The sequence below is a fragment of the Coregonus clupeaformis genome, chromosome 39, assembly GCF_020615455.1.
Source record: "Coregonus clupeaformis isolate EN_2021a chromosome 39, ASM2061545v1, whole genome shotgun sequence".
In the NCBI taxonomy this organism is placed as follows: Eukaryota; Metazoa; Chordata; class Actinopteri; order Salmoniformes; family Salmonidae; genus Coregonus; species Coregonus clupeaformis.
Window position 1 is genome coordinate 15,893,168 of NC_059230.1, and position 12,973 is coordinate 15,906,140.

Below are 12,973 nucleotides of genomic sequence, written 5' to 3' on the forward strand. Positions count from 1 at the left end.
TGGTGTGGTCCAAGCCTGCAATATCTTCTGACCAAGCACTAAGTTCCCCAAGTTTGAGGGATGACTGTGTGATTGGTACACTTTTTGTGCATACATTGAGTGTGTGTTGATTCTGAAGCCCAACACAATTAGTTGGGGAAGGGTAGGAAGATTAAAGGTTATAGATTATTATTATTAAATCGAGCCATTTTCTAATTCTAACCCGGGGAGAACGACTGCACCCTATCTTTGAAGCCAAGGAAATTCAAGTCCGACTGCGGTACTGCAGGCATTGTTTGCAGAAAACAGGATCCCCATTTTAGTAATTGGAAAAATAGCAATCGTCGTGGTCAATCTGTGTAAAATAAAATATAATTGCTTCTAATACACCAGATGTATATCCTTGAACCGATATATATATTTTTTTAATCGCACACAGAAGTAGTTATCTCCATCACTAACTTTAAGCGTCAGTTGTCAGAGCAGCTTACCGATCATTGCACCTGTACACAGCCTTTCTGAAATTAGCCCACCCAACTACCTCATCCCCATATTGTTATTTATTTTGCTAATTTGCACCCCAGTATCTCTATTTGCACATCATCTTCTGCACATCTATCATTCCAGTATTATACGAAATTGTAACTATTTTGCACTATGGCCTATTTATTACCTTACCTCCATAACTTACTACATTTGAACACACTGTATATATATTTTCTGTTGTATTTTTGACTTTAGGTTTTGTTTACCCCATATGTAACTCTGTGTTGTTGTTTTTAATCGCACTGCTTTGCTTTATCTTGGCCAGGTCGCAGTTGTAAATGAGAACTTGTTCTCAACTGGCTTACATGGTTAAATAAAGGTTAAATAAAGGTGACATAAAATAAAATAAAAAAATGTGGTTGCTAATGGCAGCCTGCAGTACCCTGGTCGGCCTTCAACTTGAGTTAAAGGCGCTGCATGGTCAATCCAACGACTGCATTGGCCATGCAGCATTTACAGTGATACAGCCTGTGCAGAAGTCAGGACATTCATACGGACATTCATACTTCTTGTGCTTTGCGGCGCAGCGCAGAACTGTTGAGCAGAGCTATTGTGAAGGAAATTGTCAAGGAAGTGAGTTTGTGTTTATACAGGACCTCCCGCCCCAACCTACTGTCAACCAATCATGTCAATGCGGAGCTCTCCGCATTGTTACAACATTTGGGAGGCGCACAGCGATGCGGTACGGAGCTCAATTTGGCCTCTGCATGCCTCCGGTGGCTCCGCAATTGCGACACACCCTCCATACGGAGCCTCCGACCACATTTTCCGATCAAGCATAATTGGCTCTTACTCAATGAGAGGGGGCAGCACTGAGCTAGCCTGCAATGTCACTTCCTGGAGTTGCCAGAGAGGAAGAGGCAAGCAAAGCGAGAGGGATAACTGGGCCCAAAATCTGTCTTCTCCAGCAGGTGGTGTTTAAATTTTTTTCCGCTCAACAAGCGAGGAGTTTTTGTAGAGGTCAATGAGAGTGTCGAATTTGGTTTACTGATTTTTTTGGGGATTATTTGCTACGTGTGGCTTATTTAATCGAATAGAAGTTTAGTAATAATTAGGTTGTTATGAGGGTACTGATATAAATAGGACACGTGACATCCTGGCAACTTTGAGAAGAAAAAAAACACTATAATCTGAGTTGTACCTGGTCGTCACTAGTTACCACAGCCACAAAGTCATAAACCCTGCCTATTTTTACAATTTATCTTCTTAAAATTTGATTTTAAACCTAACCTTAACAACACTGCTAACCTTATGCCTAACCCCAACCTTAAATGAAGACCAAAAAGCAAATTGTTGTTTCCATTAATTTTTACGATATAGCCAATTTTTACTTTGTGCCTGTTGTTGTGATTCTGGATGGCCAGATTGGGGAATCTTAAATGGCTTGTTTCAGCTTGTTATTGATACCATGTCTTGTTTTGAGGTGTTTTGACTGATTTCATGTCAATGCTAATATGGCTCAAATTCGCTAGCTAGCTAACCAACAGCTGTAACTATGTATTTGAGAGACAATTAAGTGGTCATTGTGCAAATGTATTTATGTTTTCAATAAACATTGGAGACTAAATATAGCTTACATGTTGTCAACATTCTAAGCCAACCTCATCTGTTTTGCCCCATGGTGCGCATGCATAATTTTTGTTGCTAAACAACCAACCCGTCTATTCATGGGTTGCATGTTTCTTCACAATGTTGTTTTGAACGTTCGTTAAGGACTGATGCCCGACTGAGCATTCTACTCAATGCAATGTCAATGAGCGCTGATGAAGATTGCATCAAAAGTGCATTATAGTGGCTTGGAAATACAATGACATTCAGAAGGAGGCAAATAATTAGTAGGAAAACCTTTTGTCATCATTTTGATGTTGCCAGATTGACTTTAGATGCAGTATAACGTTAGCTAGCTAGCTAAGATTGAGGGCACCGGATTTTAGCTAGCTAACGTTCGCATTGCTAGCTATTTTTGACTAACTTTAGTAAAAAATGGGCTATTCATGAAAACATTGCCAAGTGTCACACCCTGATCTGTTTCACTGGACTTTGTGATCATCTCCACCTCCCTCCAGGTGTCACCCATCTTCCCCATTATCCCCAGTGTATTTATACCTGTGTTCTCTGTCTGTTGCCAGTCCGTTTTGTTTCGTCAAGCCTACCAGCGTTTTTCCCCTTGCTCCTGTCTTTCTCAAGTTCTTGTTTTCTAGTTATCCCGGTTTTGACCATTCTGCCTGCCCTGACCCTGAGCCTGCCTGACATTCTGTACCTTGTCACACCACCCTGGATTATTGCCCTCTGCCTGCCCTGACCCTGAGACTGCCTGCCGTTCTGTACCTTTTGGACTGTGATCTGGATTACTGACCTCTGCCTGCCCTTGACCTGTCGTTTGCCTGCCCCCTGTTTTTGTAATAAACTTTTGTTACTTCGACACTGTCTGCATCTGGGTCTTCTCCCGACACGTGATAGTACGAACTGGCCATGACTGACCAATCAGACTCGGACCAGCTCCGCAACGCCATCTCCTCCCAAGGAGCCACCATTGGAAGCAACGAGGAGTTGCTTCGTGGTCTCATGGAAGGGTTCCAGACCTTGGCCGAACGCCATGACCGAGCGTTTAACACATTGCTGGAGCAATTCTGCGGGTTGTCTTTTAGGCAGCCTACCACGACGGTAACCTCCCAGCCCCTCAGTAACCCAGCTGTTAGCAGAGCGACCTCCCCGGCCACCCCGGTTTCCCGAGAACCCCACTTACCTCCCCCGGAACGCGTCGCTGGAGAGTGGGGAACCTGTCGGGCATTTCTCGCTCAGTGTTCGCTCATCATCGAGCTGCAGCCCACATCCTTCCCCTCGGACCGCTCTAAGATAGCGTACCTCATCACGCTGATGTCCGGGAGGGCTCTCGCCTGGGCTACGGGAGTGTGGGAACAACAGTTGTTCGACACGTTCCTGCACGGAGTATCGGAGGAAGTAAAGGACGAGCTTGCAGCCCGGGAACTACCGACGGATATTGACTCGCTCATCACCTTGACCATTCGGATCGATGGGATCAGAGGCATCCCGGAAGTCCCTGATGGCTCCGTTGCCGAGAGAACCCAAGGCTACCCGAGTTCCCCTGAAAAACTCAGAAGTCTGCAGATTCACCTCATCCCGAGCCGATGCAACTAGGCAGAGGTAGGCTGTCTCCAGCCGAACTGCAATACAGGCTTCACACGAAGAGTTGCCTGTATTGTGGGACTACTGGTAATTTTGTGTCCACTAAAAACCAGGTTCACCGGTAGGAGCGAGGACTCTGGTGGGCCATACGGTGAACTTTTCCTCTTCCCTTACTTGCACCCCCTTTCATGGATGCCCAGTCGAAATTTCTCCGGGTACTCATTGACTCTGGTGCCGATGAGAGCTTTATGGATGCTACCCTGGCGTCCGAGCTGGGCATCCCCACTCAGCCCCTCTCCATTCCCATTGACGTTAGAGTGCTGGACGGGCGCTCTATAGGCCGGGTCACCCACAATACCACCCCCATCAACCTATGAGTATCAGGGAACCACAGCGAGACAATCCAATTCCTGCTAATTAAGTCTCCTCAGGTTCCCGTGGTATTGGGTTTCTCTTGTCTCCAGCGACACAACCCCTTTATTGACTGGTCTACTGGTGCCATCATGGGCTGGAGCCCGTTCTGCCACGCTCATTGCCTGAAGTCAGCGCAGTCTGCCCCGGGACGTCTTCCTGGGGGCTCTGAAGTTGCCTCGGACCTCTCCACCATTCCCGTGGAGTACCAGGACCTCCGGGAGGTGTTCAGTAAGGCCCGGGCCACTTCGATTCCGCTGCACCGCCCCTACGACTGTGGAATAGACCTTCTCCCAGGCACCACTCTGCCGCGGGGACGTCTGTACTCACTGTCGTGTCTGGAGACAAAGGCTAAGGAGACCTACATTGAGGACTCCCTAGCTGCCGGGTTCATCCATCCTTCTGCCTCCTCCACTGGCGCAGGGTTCTTCTTTGTGGAGAAGAAGGACAAAACCCTGCGCCCGTGCATCGACTACCGGGGCCTCAACGACATCACGGTGAAGAACCGCTACCTGCTACCACTCATCTCCTCGGCCTTCGAGCCGCTCCAGGGGGCCAACGTGTTCTCCAAGCTGGATCTACGGAACGCCTACCACCTGTAGCAGATATGGGAGGGGGATGAATGGAAGACTGCCTTCAACACGGCCTGCGGTCACTATGAGTATCTGGTCATGCCATTTGGCCTTACCAATGCTCCAGCTGTGTTCCAGGCCCTGGTTAATGATGTTCTCCGCAACATGTTGAACCGGTTCGTCTTAGTCTACCTCGACGACATCCTCGTTTTCTCCTGCTCCACCAAAGAACACGTGCTCCACGTCCGACAGGTCCTACAACGCCTCCTGGAGAACCAGCTTTTTGTTAAAGCGGAGAAATGCGAATTCCACCATCCCCTTCCTGGGCTACATCATCGCTGCAGGGAGTGTACAGATGGATCCCGGGAAGGTGAGAGCGGTGGTGGATTGGCCCCAGCCTACGTCCAGAGTGCAGCTGCAACGTTTCCTGGGATTCGCCAACTTTTATTGCCATTTTATCCGGGGTTACAGCAACCTGGCACATGGTCCCCAGCTGCTGAACGGGCATTCTGGGACCTCAAACACTGTTTCACCACTGCGCCCATCTTGGTTCATCCTGATCCGTACCGCCAGTTCATGGTGGAGGCCGATGCTTCGGATTTCGGAGTGGGGGCGGTCCTGTCCCAACATTCGGCCCTGGACCTCAAGTTACATCCCTGCGCCTTCTTCTCCCATCGCCTCAACACTACGGAGAGGAATTATGATGTGGGTAATCGTGAGCTTCTCGCGGTGAAGATGCCGTTGGAGGAGTGGAGGCACTGGCTGGAGGGGGCGGAACATCCGTTCATTGTGTGGACAGACCACAAGAACTTGGAATATCTACGCACCGCCAAGCATCTCAATTCCAGGCAAGCGAGTTGGGCCCTGCTTTTGTTGTGGAAAATAACCACCATACTTTATTACAAATAAGGTCTTACAGAGTTTTTGTTGCATCAAGAAATGACTTTATTAAAGTTTTCAACAAAGCCGATACCCGTCTGCAGAGGGGCACCCATTCTTAAGGTCTCCCTCCATCTTATATAGTCCTCTTCAGTTTTCCCGCTCTTTTATTGCTCCGCCCACTTCCTTTGTCCCTGAGGACGGCTGAACTATTACTCCAACCAATCACCCGCTCCCCTGTCTTGCACACACACTCATGTTTAGCTTAAACATGACAGGCCCTAAATCACACAAACCTCACCCCCTCAAGCTGTAATCAATCAAGAAGATACCAAGGAGACAAAGGTCTAGCCCAAACTCTATTCAACCCTGGTGCCGCTCCCTTCACTGTGTTTGAAGAGAGAGACAAAAACAAAACGGCCCAATTCAGTTAGCCACAAAGAATGTTAACTATATGTTCATGATTAACTCAATTTCATCTGATAATCCATTAAAAATACACATCACTTTTCACCCGGTTCAACTTCTCCCGCTCATACCGCCCGGGATCCAAGAATGTCAAGCCAGATGTGCTGTCACGCCACTATAGCCCCGTGGCTAAACCCCTGGAATCCGAGACCATCCTTCCCACCTCATGCTTGGCGACGGCACTCAGTTGGGGAATAGGGAAGCAGGTCCGGGAGGCGCAGCGTTCCCAGCCGAACCCCGGGGGGGGGGGGCCCAGATAACCGGATGTTTGTTCCTGACGCTGTCCACTCCGCGGTCCTGGAGTGGGCCCACTGCTCCAGGCTTGCCTGCCACCCGGGCTCCTGTCGGACCCTGCCTTTGTGCGACAACGCTTTTGGTGGCCTACCATGGTTCCTGACGTCTCCGCGTTCGCCGCCACCGGCACGATCTGTGCGCAGAACAAGACTTCTCGGCAAGCTCCGGCTGATCTCCTCCAACCTCTGCCTGTTCCCGGAGCAAGAGGAAGAGGTCGGCACACCCTCGGCCCAGATGTTTGTCCACCACTGTCGTTGTACCTGGAGGAGAGCCCGGTCGGCTCTTCTCAAGACCACCTCCAGGTATCGACGACAAGCGGACAGCCACCAGACCCCGGCTCCCTGGTCTCGTCTCGTGCAGAAGGTATGGCTGTCCACCCGAGATCAGCCCCTCTGGGTGGAGTCCCGCAAACTTTCCCACCGGTTGATTGGCTCGTTCCCCATCTCCAAGATCATTAGCCCCTCTGCTGTTCGTCTTCTGTTGCCCCGTACCCTCCGTATACATCCCACTTTTCATGTGTCTAGAATCAAACCCATGTCTCACAGCTCTTTGTCTCCTGTTTCCAGGCCCACCCCTCTCCCCCGTCTCATCAGCGGTCAACCGGCGTACATGGTGAGTAAATTTGACGACATGATAATGCTGGCAAAGTTGTTTCCTACTAAATGTTTGACTACTTAAGCAATGTCATCGTATTTCCAGGCACTATAGTGTAATTTAGATGAAACAGTAGTTAACATCTGTCCAGAACGACTGGGTTTATCACCACTTTTGGGCACCTTGAGAACGTTCATAACAATGGCATGACACGACCGAGTGACGGAGGTGCAACCTATGAATAGAGTGTTGAGGAGGAGCTCCGCAGACAACTCGAGAAAATAGCAGCTCGAGGGTTCTCGTGTCAATTAACTTGTGACATTCCTGGATTACTCATATTAATAAAGTCAGATTTTTCTTAGTTACATGATTGTATAACTAGCAGTTTTGAAGTTGAGGGTGCATTACTTATGAAGTTTGGCAATGAGGATGGAAACTAGCATAGTTTAGCTACCCAGCCAGTTTAGCTCAGGAAAACGAGCTTGGGCCTAGTGCGCCCATGCGCAGTAGGCTAATTTAGGATACATTTTTATGCCCTAATATCAGGAGCTGGAAGTGAAAAGTTTTATTAAATAATTCAGAGACTGAAACGAATAAATCAGATGACATTAAAGGAGAGCGAATTTATATACAATCGACTGTAAAAAACAGTTAGCTAGAGCTCGTCTAAGCGGTTGGCTGGATATGCCCTAACCCGCTATATACTTAATGCTGATTAGTTTTGGTTCTGCCCACTATAGTGCTGTCCGGCCAGAACACAATGTTGAGGTCCATACTGAACACTTGGTCACCACCACATGCACACACAGACACAGCTGATTCCATTAAAGTTCTTTATATAAGTTATTTTATTGAATTGTGGTTATGTTCGATAGATGCACAACACTTTAAGAAAGAAAACAGCAGAGTCCTTCACTACACAACTTGCATCTTCTCGAGACGGCAGGTAAACATGCTCTGATTTGAGGTGTGCGGGTCGGAGCCATGGAATGCGTCCAATTGCCGTGATTGGGTGGAATGATTGCTGATTGACGGGTCTGGCCTTTTTTACACCGACATCAGCTGTAACTGTCGATATTAAAACAAAAGTTTAAAATTATGTTTGAGTGAACCCTGCATACAGAAAATGAATGGTGAAGTCGCTTCCGGACACAGTAGACTCCTCCTCCTCACCACTCTATTGAGTCTTCACATAGGAAGGAATAGCGTCACGTGATCGATGGCTTTGTCCATTAATATATAGTAATTGTTATAACCAGACAACAAATGAAAGTCCTTGTATCATTATAGCCTTCCCTTCCCTACTGTAGCCTATGTTGTCTTGTGGCGCTTTCTGGAATTTGTACCAATTAATGAGCTACAATTTGGGGCATCTGCTCTGCAGTTTCACACAAACAAACATTGCACTATATGAACTATTTTTTTTAAAGCACCAAAACAAAGATCTATTGAAGGAGGCAAGATTTAAAGGCATATGAAGCTTGATGGAAAATATAGGCTATCAAGATTAGACTCTCCAAGAGCAAAGCTCACATTTTTGCAGGTCAATTAAAAGGCTGTCAAATGCTGCCCTTATGAAAATAATGTAGACCTAGGTTAAAACAAAATACTTCTGTAAGGGATGCTGAAGAGTGAGGGTGCTATAGTGAATTTCTAGCACAGTACGAATAAAGAGATTGTTTTGGATGGTACAGGTGGGCTACCAATTGCGTCATGGAGAGAGAAACTTAGCATATATATTCTGAGAGAGCAACTTGGCATATATAACAAGGCAATTAGAAATGCCAGACGGGCTAATTTTTCTAACTTGATCACTAATAATCAGAATAATTTGAGAGTGCTCTTCTCGACCATTGATGGCATGACAAATTCTGCACCCGCAAACCTATGTGAACTTTCCTCCACATCTAAATGTGATGAGTTTGCGGCATATTTCAGAGATAAGATAACAAACATTAGGCTGGGTATCAGTCAACCAAGACCTGATGAGAAGTTTGATGATATGTGCCCTAGCCCACCACTTAAAGGTACTATGGATGTATTTTCCCTGGTGACACAGGCATGCTCAGGAAAGTGATATCACAACTTAAGCTTTCTACCTGCCTTCTTGATCCTATCCCCACCACCTTCTTCAAAACAGTTTTAAATTGCATATCTGAAGAAGAAGTGCAAGCTATTGTTAATCACTCACTATTTACAGGCACTTTCCCCACTGCACTAAAAACTGCTATGGTGAAACCCCTTCTGAAGAAAAGTAATCTAGATTCTTCAGCTCATAGCAATTTTAGGCCAATCTCCAACCCTCCATTCATATTTTTATTTTAGCTCCACAGATAAATTATTAGACTGTATTAGTGATTTCAATATTTGGATGGCACACAACTTCCTCTAGCTAAATCAAGACAAGAACTAGGTACTTAATGTTGGAGCCAAAGCACAGAGAGAGAATATTGCCACACATTTTAATTCACAGGCAATAAAGATAAAAACCAGTCTGCATTCCAATTCATCCCAAAAGTGTTCGATGGGGTTGAGTTCAGGGCTCTGTGCAGGCCAGTCAAAATCTTCCACACCGATCTCAAAAAACAATTTCTGTATGGACCTCGCTTTGTGCACGGGGGCAATGTCATGCTAAAACAGGAAAAGGCCTTTCCCAAACTGTTGCCACAGTTGGAAGCACAGAATTGTCTAGAATGTATGCTGTAGCTTTAAGATTGCCCTTCACTGGAACTAAGGGGCCTGCCCAAACCATGAAAAACAGTCCCAGGCCACTTTTCCTCCTCCACCACCAAACTTTACAGTTGGCACTATGCAGTCGGGCAGGTAGCGTTCTCCTGGCATCCGCCAAACCCAGATTTGTCCGTCGGACTGCCAGACAGTGAAGCGTGATTCATCACTCCAGAGAACGCGTCTTCACTGCTCCAGAGTCCAATGGCGGCGAGCTTTACACCACTCCAGCCGACACTTGGCATTGCGCATGGTGAACTTAGGCTTGTGTATGGCTGCTCGGCTATGGAAACCCACTTCATGAAGCTCCCAACGAACAGTTATTGTGCTGACGTTGCTTCCAGAGGCAGTTTGGAACTCTGTAGTGAGTGTTGCAACCGAGAAGAGACGATTTTTATGCGCTTCAACACTCGGCGGTCCCGTTCTGTGAGCTTGTGTAGCCTACCACTTCGCGGCTGAGCCGTTGTTGCTCCTAGATGTTTCCACTTCACAATAACAGCACTTACAGTTGACCGGGGCAGCTCTAGCAGGGCAGACATTTGACGAACTGACTTGTTGGTAAGGTGGAATCTTATGACGGTGCCACGTTGAAAGTCACTGAGCTCTTCAGTAAGGCCATTCTACTGCCAATATTTGTCTATGGAATTTCATGGCTGTGTGCTCGATTTTATACAGCTGTCAGCAACGGGTGTGGTTGAAATCGCTAAATCCACTCATTTGAAGGGGTTTACACATTCTTTTGTATTTATAGTGTATGTACCCAGTAGGTCCCTCCGGTCCTCTGGAACTAGCCTTTTAACTATCCCAGAGCCTAGGACCAAGAGGCATGGAGAGGCAGCTTTAGTTACTATGTACTCATCCCCTGGAATAGCCTGCTAGTGAACCTGAGGGGTGCTGAAATGTGGACATTTTTAAAAGAGATCTTAAAACACAACTTTTTAGCTTTGCTTTACCTTTGGGTGCTTTTAAGTAATTCCGTTTTTATTGTTATTGTTTTGTTTTTTATCCTCTCATCTTTGTTGTGTAGTAAATATTTCAGTTTTTATTTTAATCGTTTTTTCCAGTGAAGCACATTGTGTTACATTCCATGTTTGAAATGTGCTGTATAAATAAAGCTTGATTTGATTGAGGATTATTGTGTTAAAAATACGTTGTGATAGGCTATATTGACACACACACACACACAACCAAATAATTATTAAAATAGGCTAGATAATAGTAACAAAATATGTATCTCGAAGTAGACATTTAATTTTTCTTTCCATATGGCAACCCAATTCTATATGCTAAGCATCACTGATGGCTCACGCAACCGATTGTCACAGGGCTTTTGCAGCGCACTCACCTCGCTCACCAGGCCTTGCCAGTCACTTTCACTCCTTTTCGAAGAATTCATAATTTCGCAGCCTCTTCCAACACGCAAATGTCACGGTTTTTCCTGTATCAGTTGTTAGGCTACTGTGTTCAGCAAGGTGACTTCTCTTCATTTGACTCCTCCTCCGCTCGGCTGCATCTATGGCAGAGTTCTATTAAGCTGGCCCGGGTTGAACCAGCCTCTGGCCTATCACGTGACCGGGAGAAGTCGGTGAGGGATGAGCGCACAACTCAAATCGAGGAGCAATCTGCGCCGCTTGGTTATGTTGTCAACAAGGCAGCATGGTCCAGCGTTCAGAAACATATATTACTTTTGTTTTGAGCTGTCGGACAGAGCGGGGTACCTGGCTCAAGCCCGTGAGGCAACCTGGTTCCATATCGAATGCAACCAACTTTCAGCCGGAGAAAAACACGCCTACACGGGCGCCCGGGCGAGATTAATCGAATCCCCTCTGTTATTACTCACGTCAGCTGTTGCAGGTGGGCGGGGAAGTCCGGGTGGGTCCGCAGAGGACGGAAATAATAAATTTCTATTTTATCCTAGGCCTATTGTACTGAGAGGGGTGATCAGCTTATATAAACAGAGATGGAACATTTTGTCAAAGAGGATATGAGGAAGTCCTTGTAAGATATTTGATTTACCTTAGAATTAAAGAGACTACAGGGACTTGCTCTGGGGTTGCTCTAGCTGACTAAACTATTTTTGATGAACTCCTCCAATGGAGTGGAGCTGAGATCAGGCTTTGTGGAATTCAGCTCTGACTACTTGATTCGCCCAAGATCAATACTTCCAAAAATGTAACATTATGAAACGCTAACCTTGTACCTATGTTTGTCCTTTGTAGTTACATGCCTTTCTTTGTTTGCTGAAAGCCATACATTTTCAATAAACGTTAATCAAATACAACCACCGACTGTTTCCTTATTGAGATTCCATTGTCACGTGCATTTGCGCTGAGTTACCATCTTAGAGTCACAAGTTGTATTTGATGAAAGTTTAATGGCTGTGATAGGAGATAACAGAGGATGGATCAACAACATTGTCGTTACTCCACAATACTAACATACATGACAGAGTGAAAAGGAAGCCTGTACAGAATAAAAATATTCCAAAACATGTATCCTGTTTGCAATAAAGTAATAGTGCAAAAAAATGTGGCAAAGAAATTAGCTTTTTGTCCTGAATACAAAGCGTTACCTTTGGGGCAAAACCAACGCAACACATTTAAAAAAAAAACATTTTACAGTCATTTAGCAGACGCTCTTATCCAGAGCGACTTACAGTTAGTGAGTGCATACATTTTTCATACTGGCCCCCTGTGGGAAACCCACAACCCTGGCGTTGCAAGCGCCATGCTCTACCAACTGAGCTACAGGAGGCCTACACATCACTGAGTACCACTCTTCATATTTTCAAACATGGTGGTGGCTGCATCATGTTATGGGTATGCCTGTCATCGGCAAGGGAGATCTTTAGGATAAAAAGAAAAGGAATTGAGCTAAGCACAGTCAAAATCCTAGAGGAAAACTTGGTTCAGTCTGCTTTCCAACAGACACTGGGAGACATTCACCTTTCAGCAGGACAATTACTTCAAACACAAGGCCAAATATACACTGGAGTTTCTTACCAAGACAACATTGAGTGTTCCTGTGGGGCCTAGTTACAGTTTCACTTAAATCTATGGCAAGACTTGAAAAGGGCATTCTAGCAATGATCAACAACCAACTTGACAGAGCTTGAAGAATGTTTTAAAGAATAATAGGAAAATATTGTACAATCCAGGTGTGCAAAGCTCTTAGAGATTTATCCAGAAAGACTCATAGCTGTAATCGCTGCCAAAGTTGATTCTAACATGTATTGTCTCAACGGGTTGAATTAATACTTACCTAATCAAGATATATTACTGTTTTATTTCCATAAATAAATACCAAAAAATGTTTAAATGTTTCTTGCACTTTGATATTACAGGGTATTTTATGTA

The 12,973-nt window shown here is 45.8% G+C and overlaps 1 protein-coding gene across 3 annotated transcripts in view; it reads right to left on the reverse strand.

Moving 5' to 3' along the window:
• LOC121554610 (coiled-coil domain-containing protein 149) overlaps positions 1-11,113 on the reverse strand; it is a 31,963-nt gene extending 20,850 nt beyond the window's left edge. For all 3 annotated transcript variants that reach the window (XM_041868255.2, XM_041868254.2, XM_041868253.2), the window contains exon 1: positions 10,963-11,113. In XM_041868255.2, the coding sequence (XP_041724189.1) occupies positions 10,963-11,013 (51 nt within the window). In that variant the 5' untranslated portion in view covers positions 11,014-11,113. The remainder of the gene's footprint in view (positions 1-10,962) is intronic.
• Between the last annotated feature and the right edge of the window lie 1,860 nt (positions 11,114-12,973).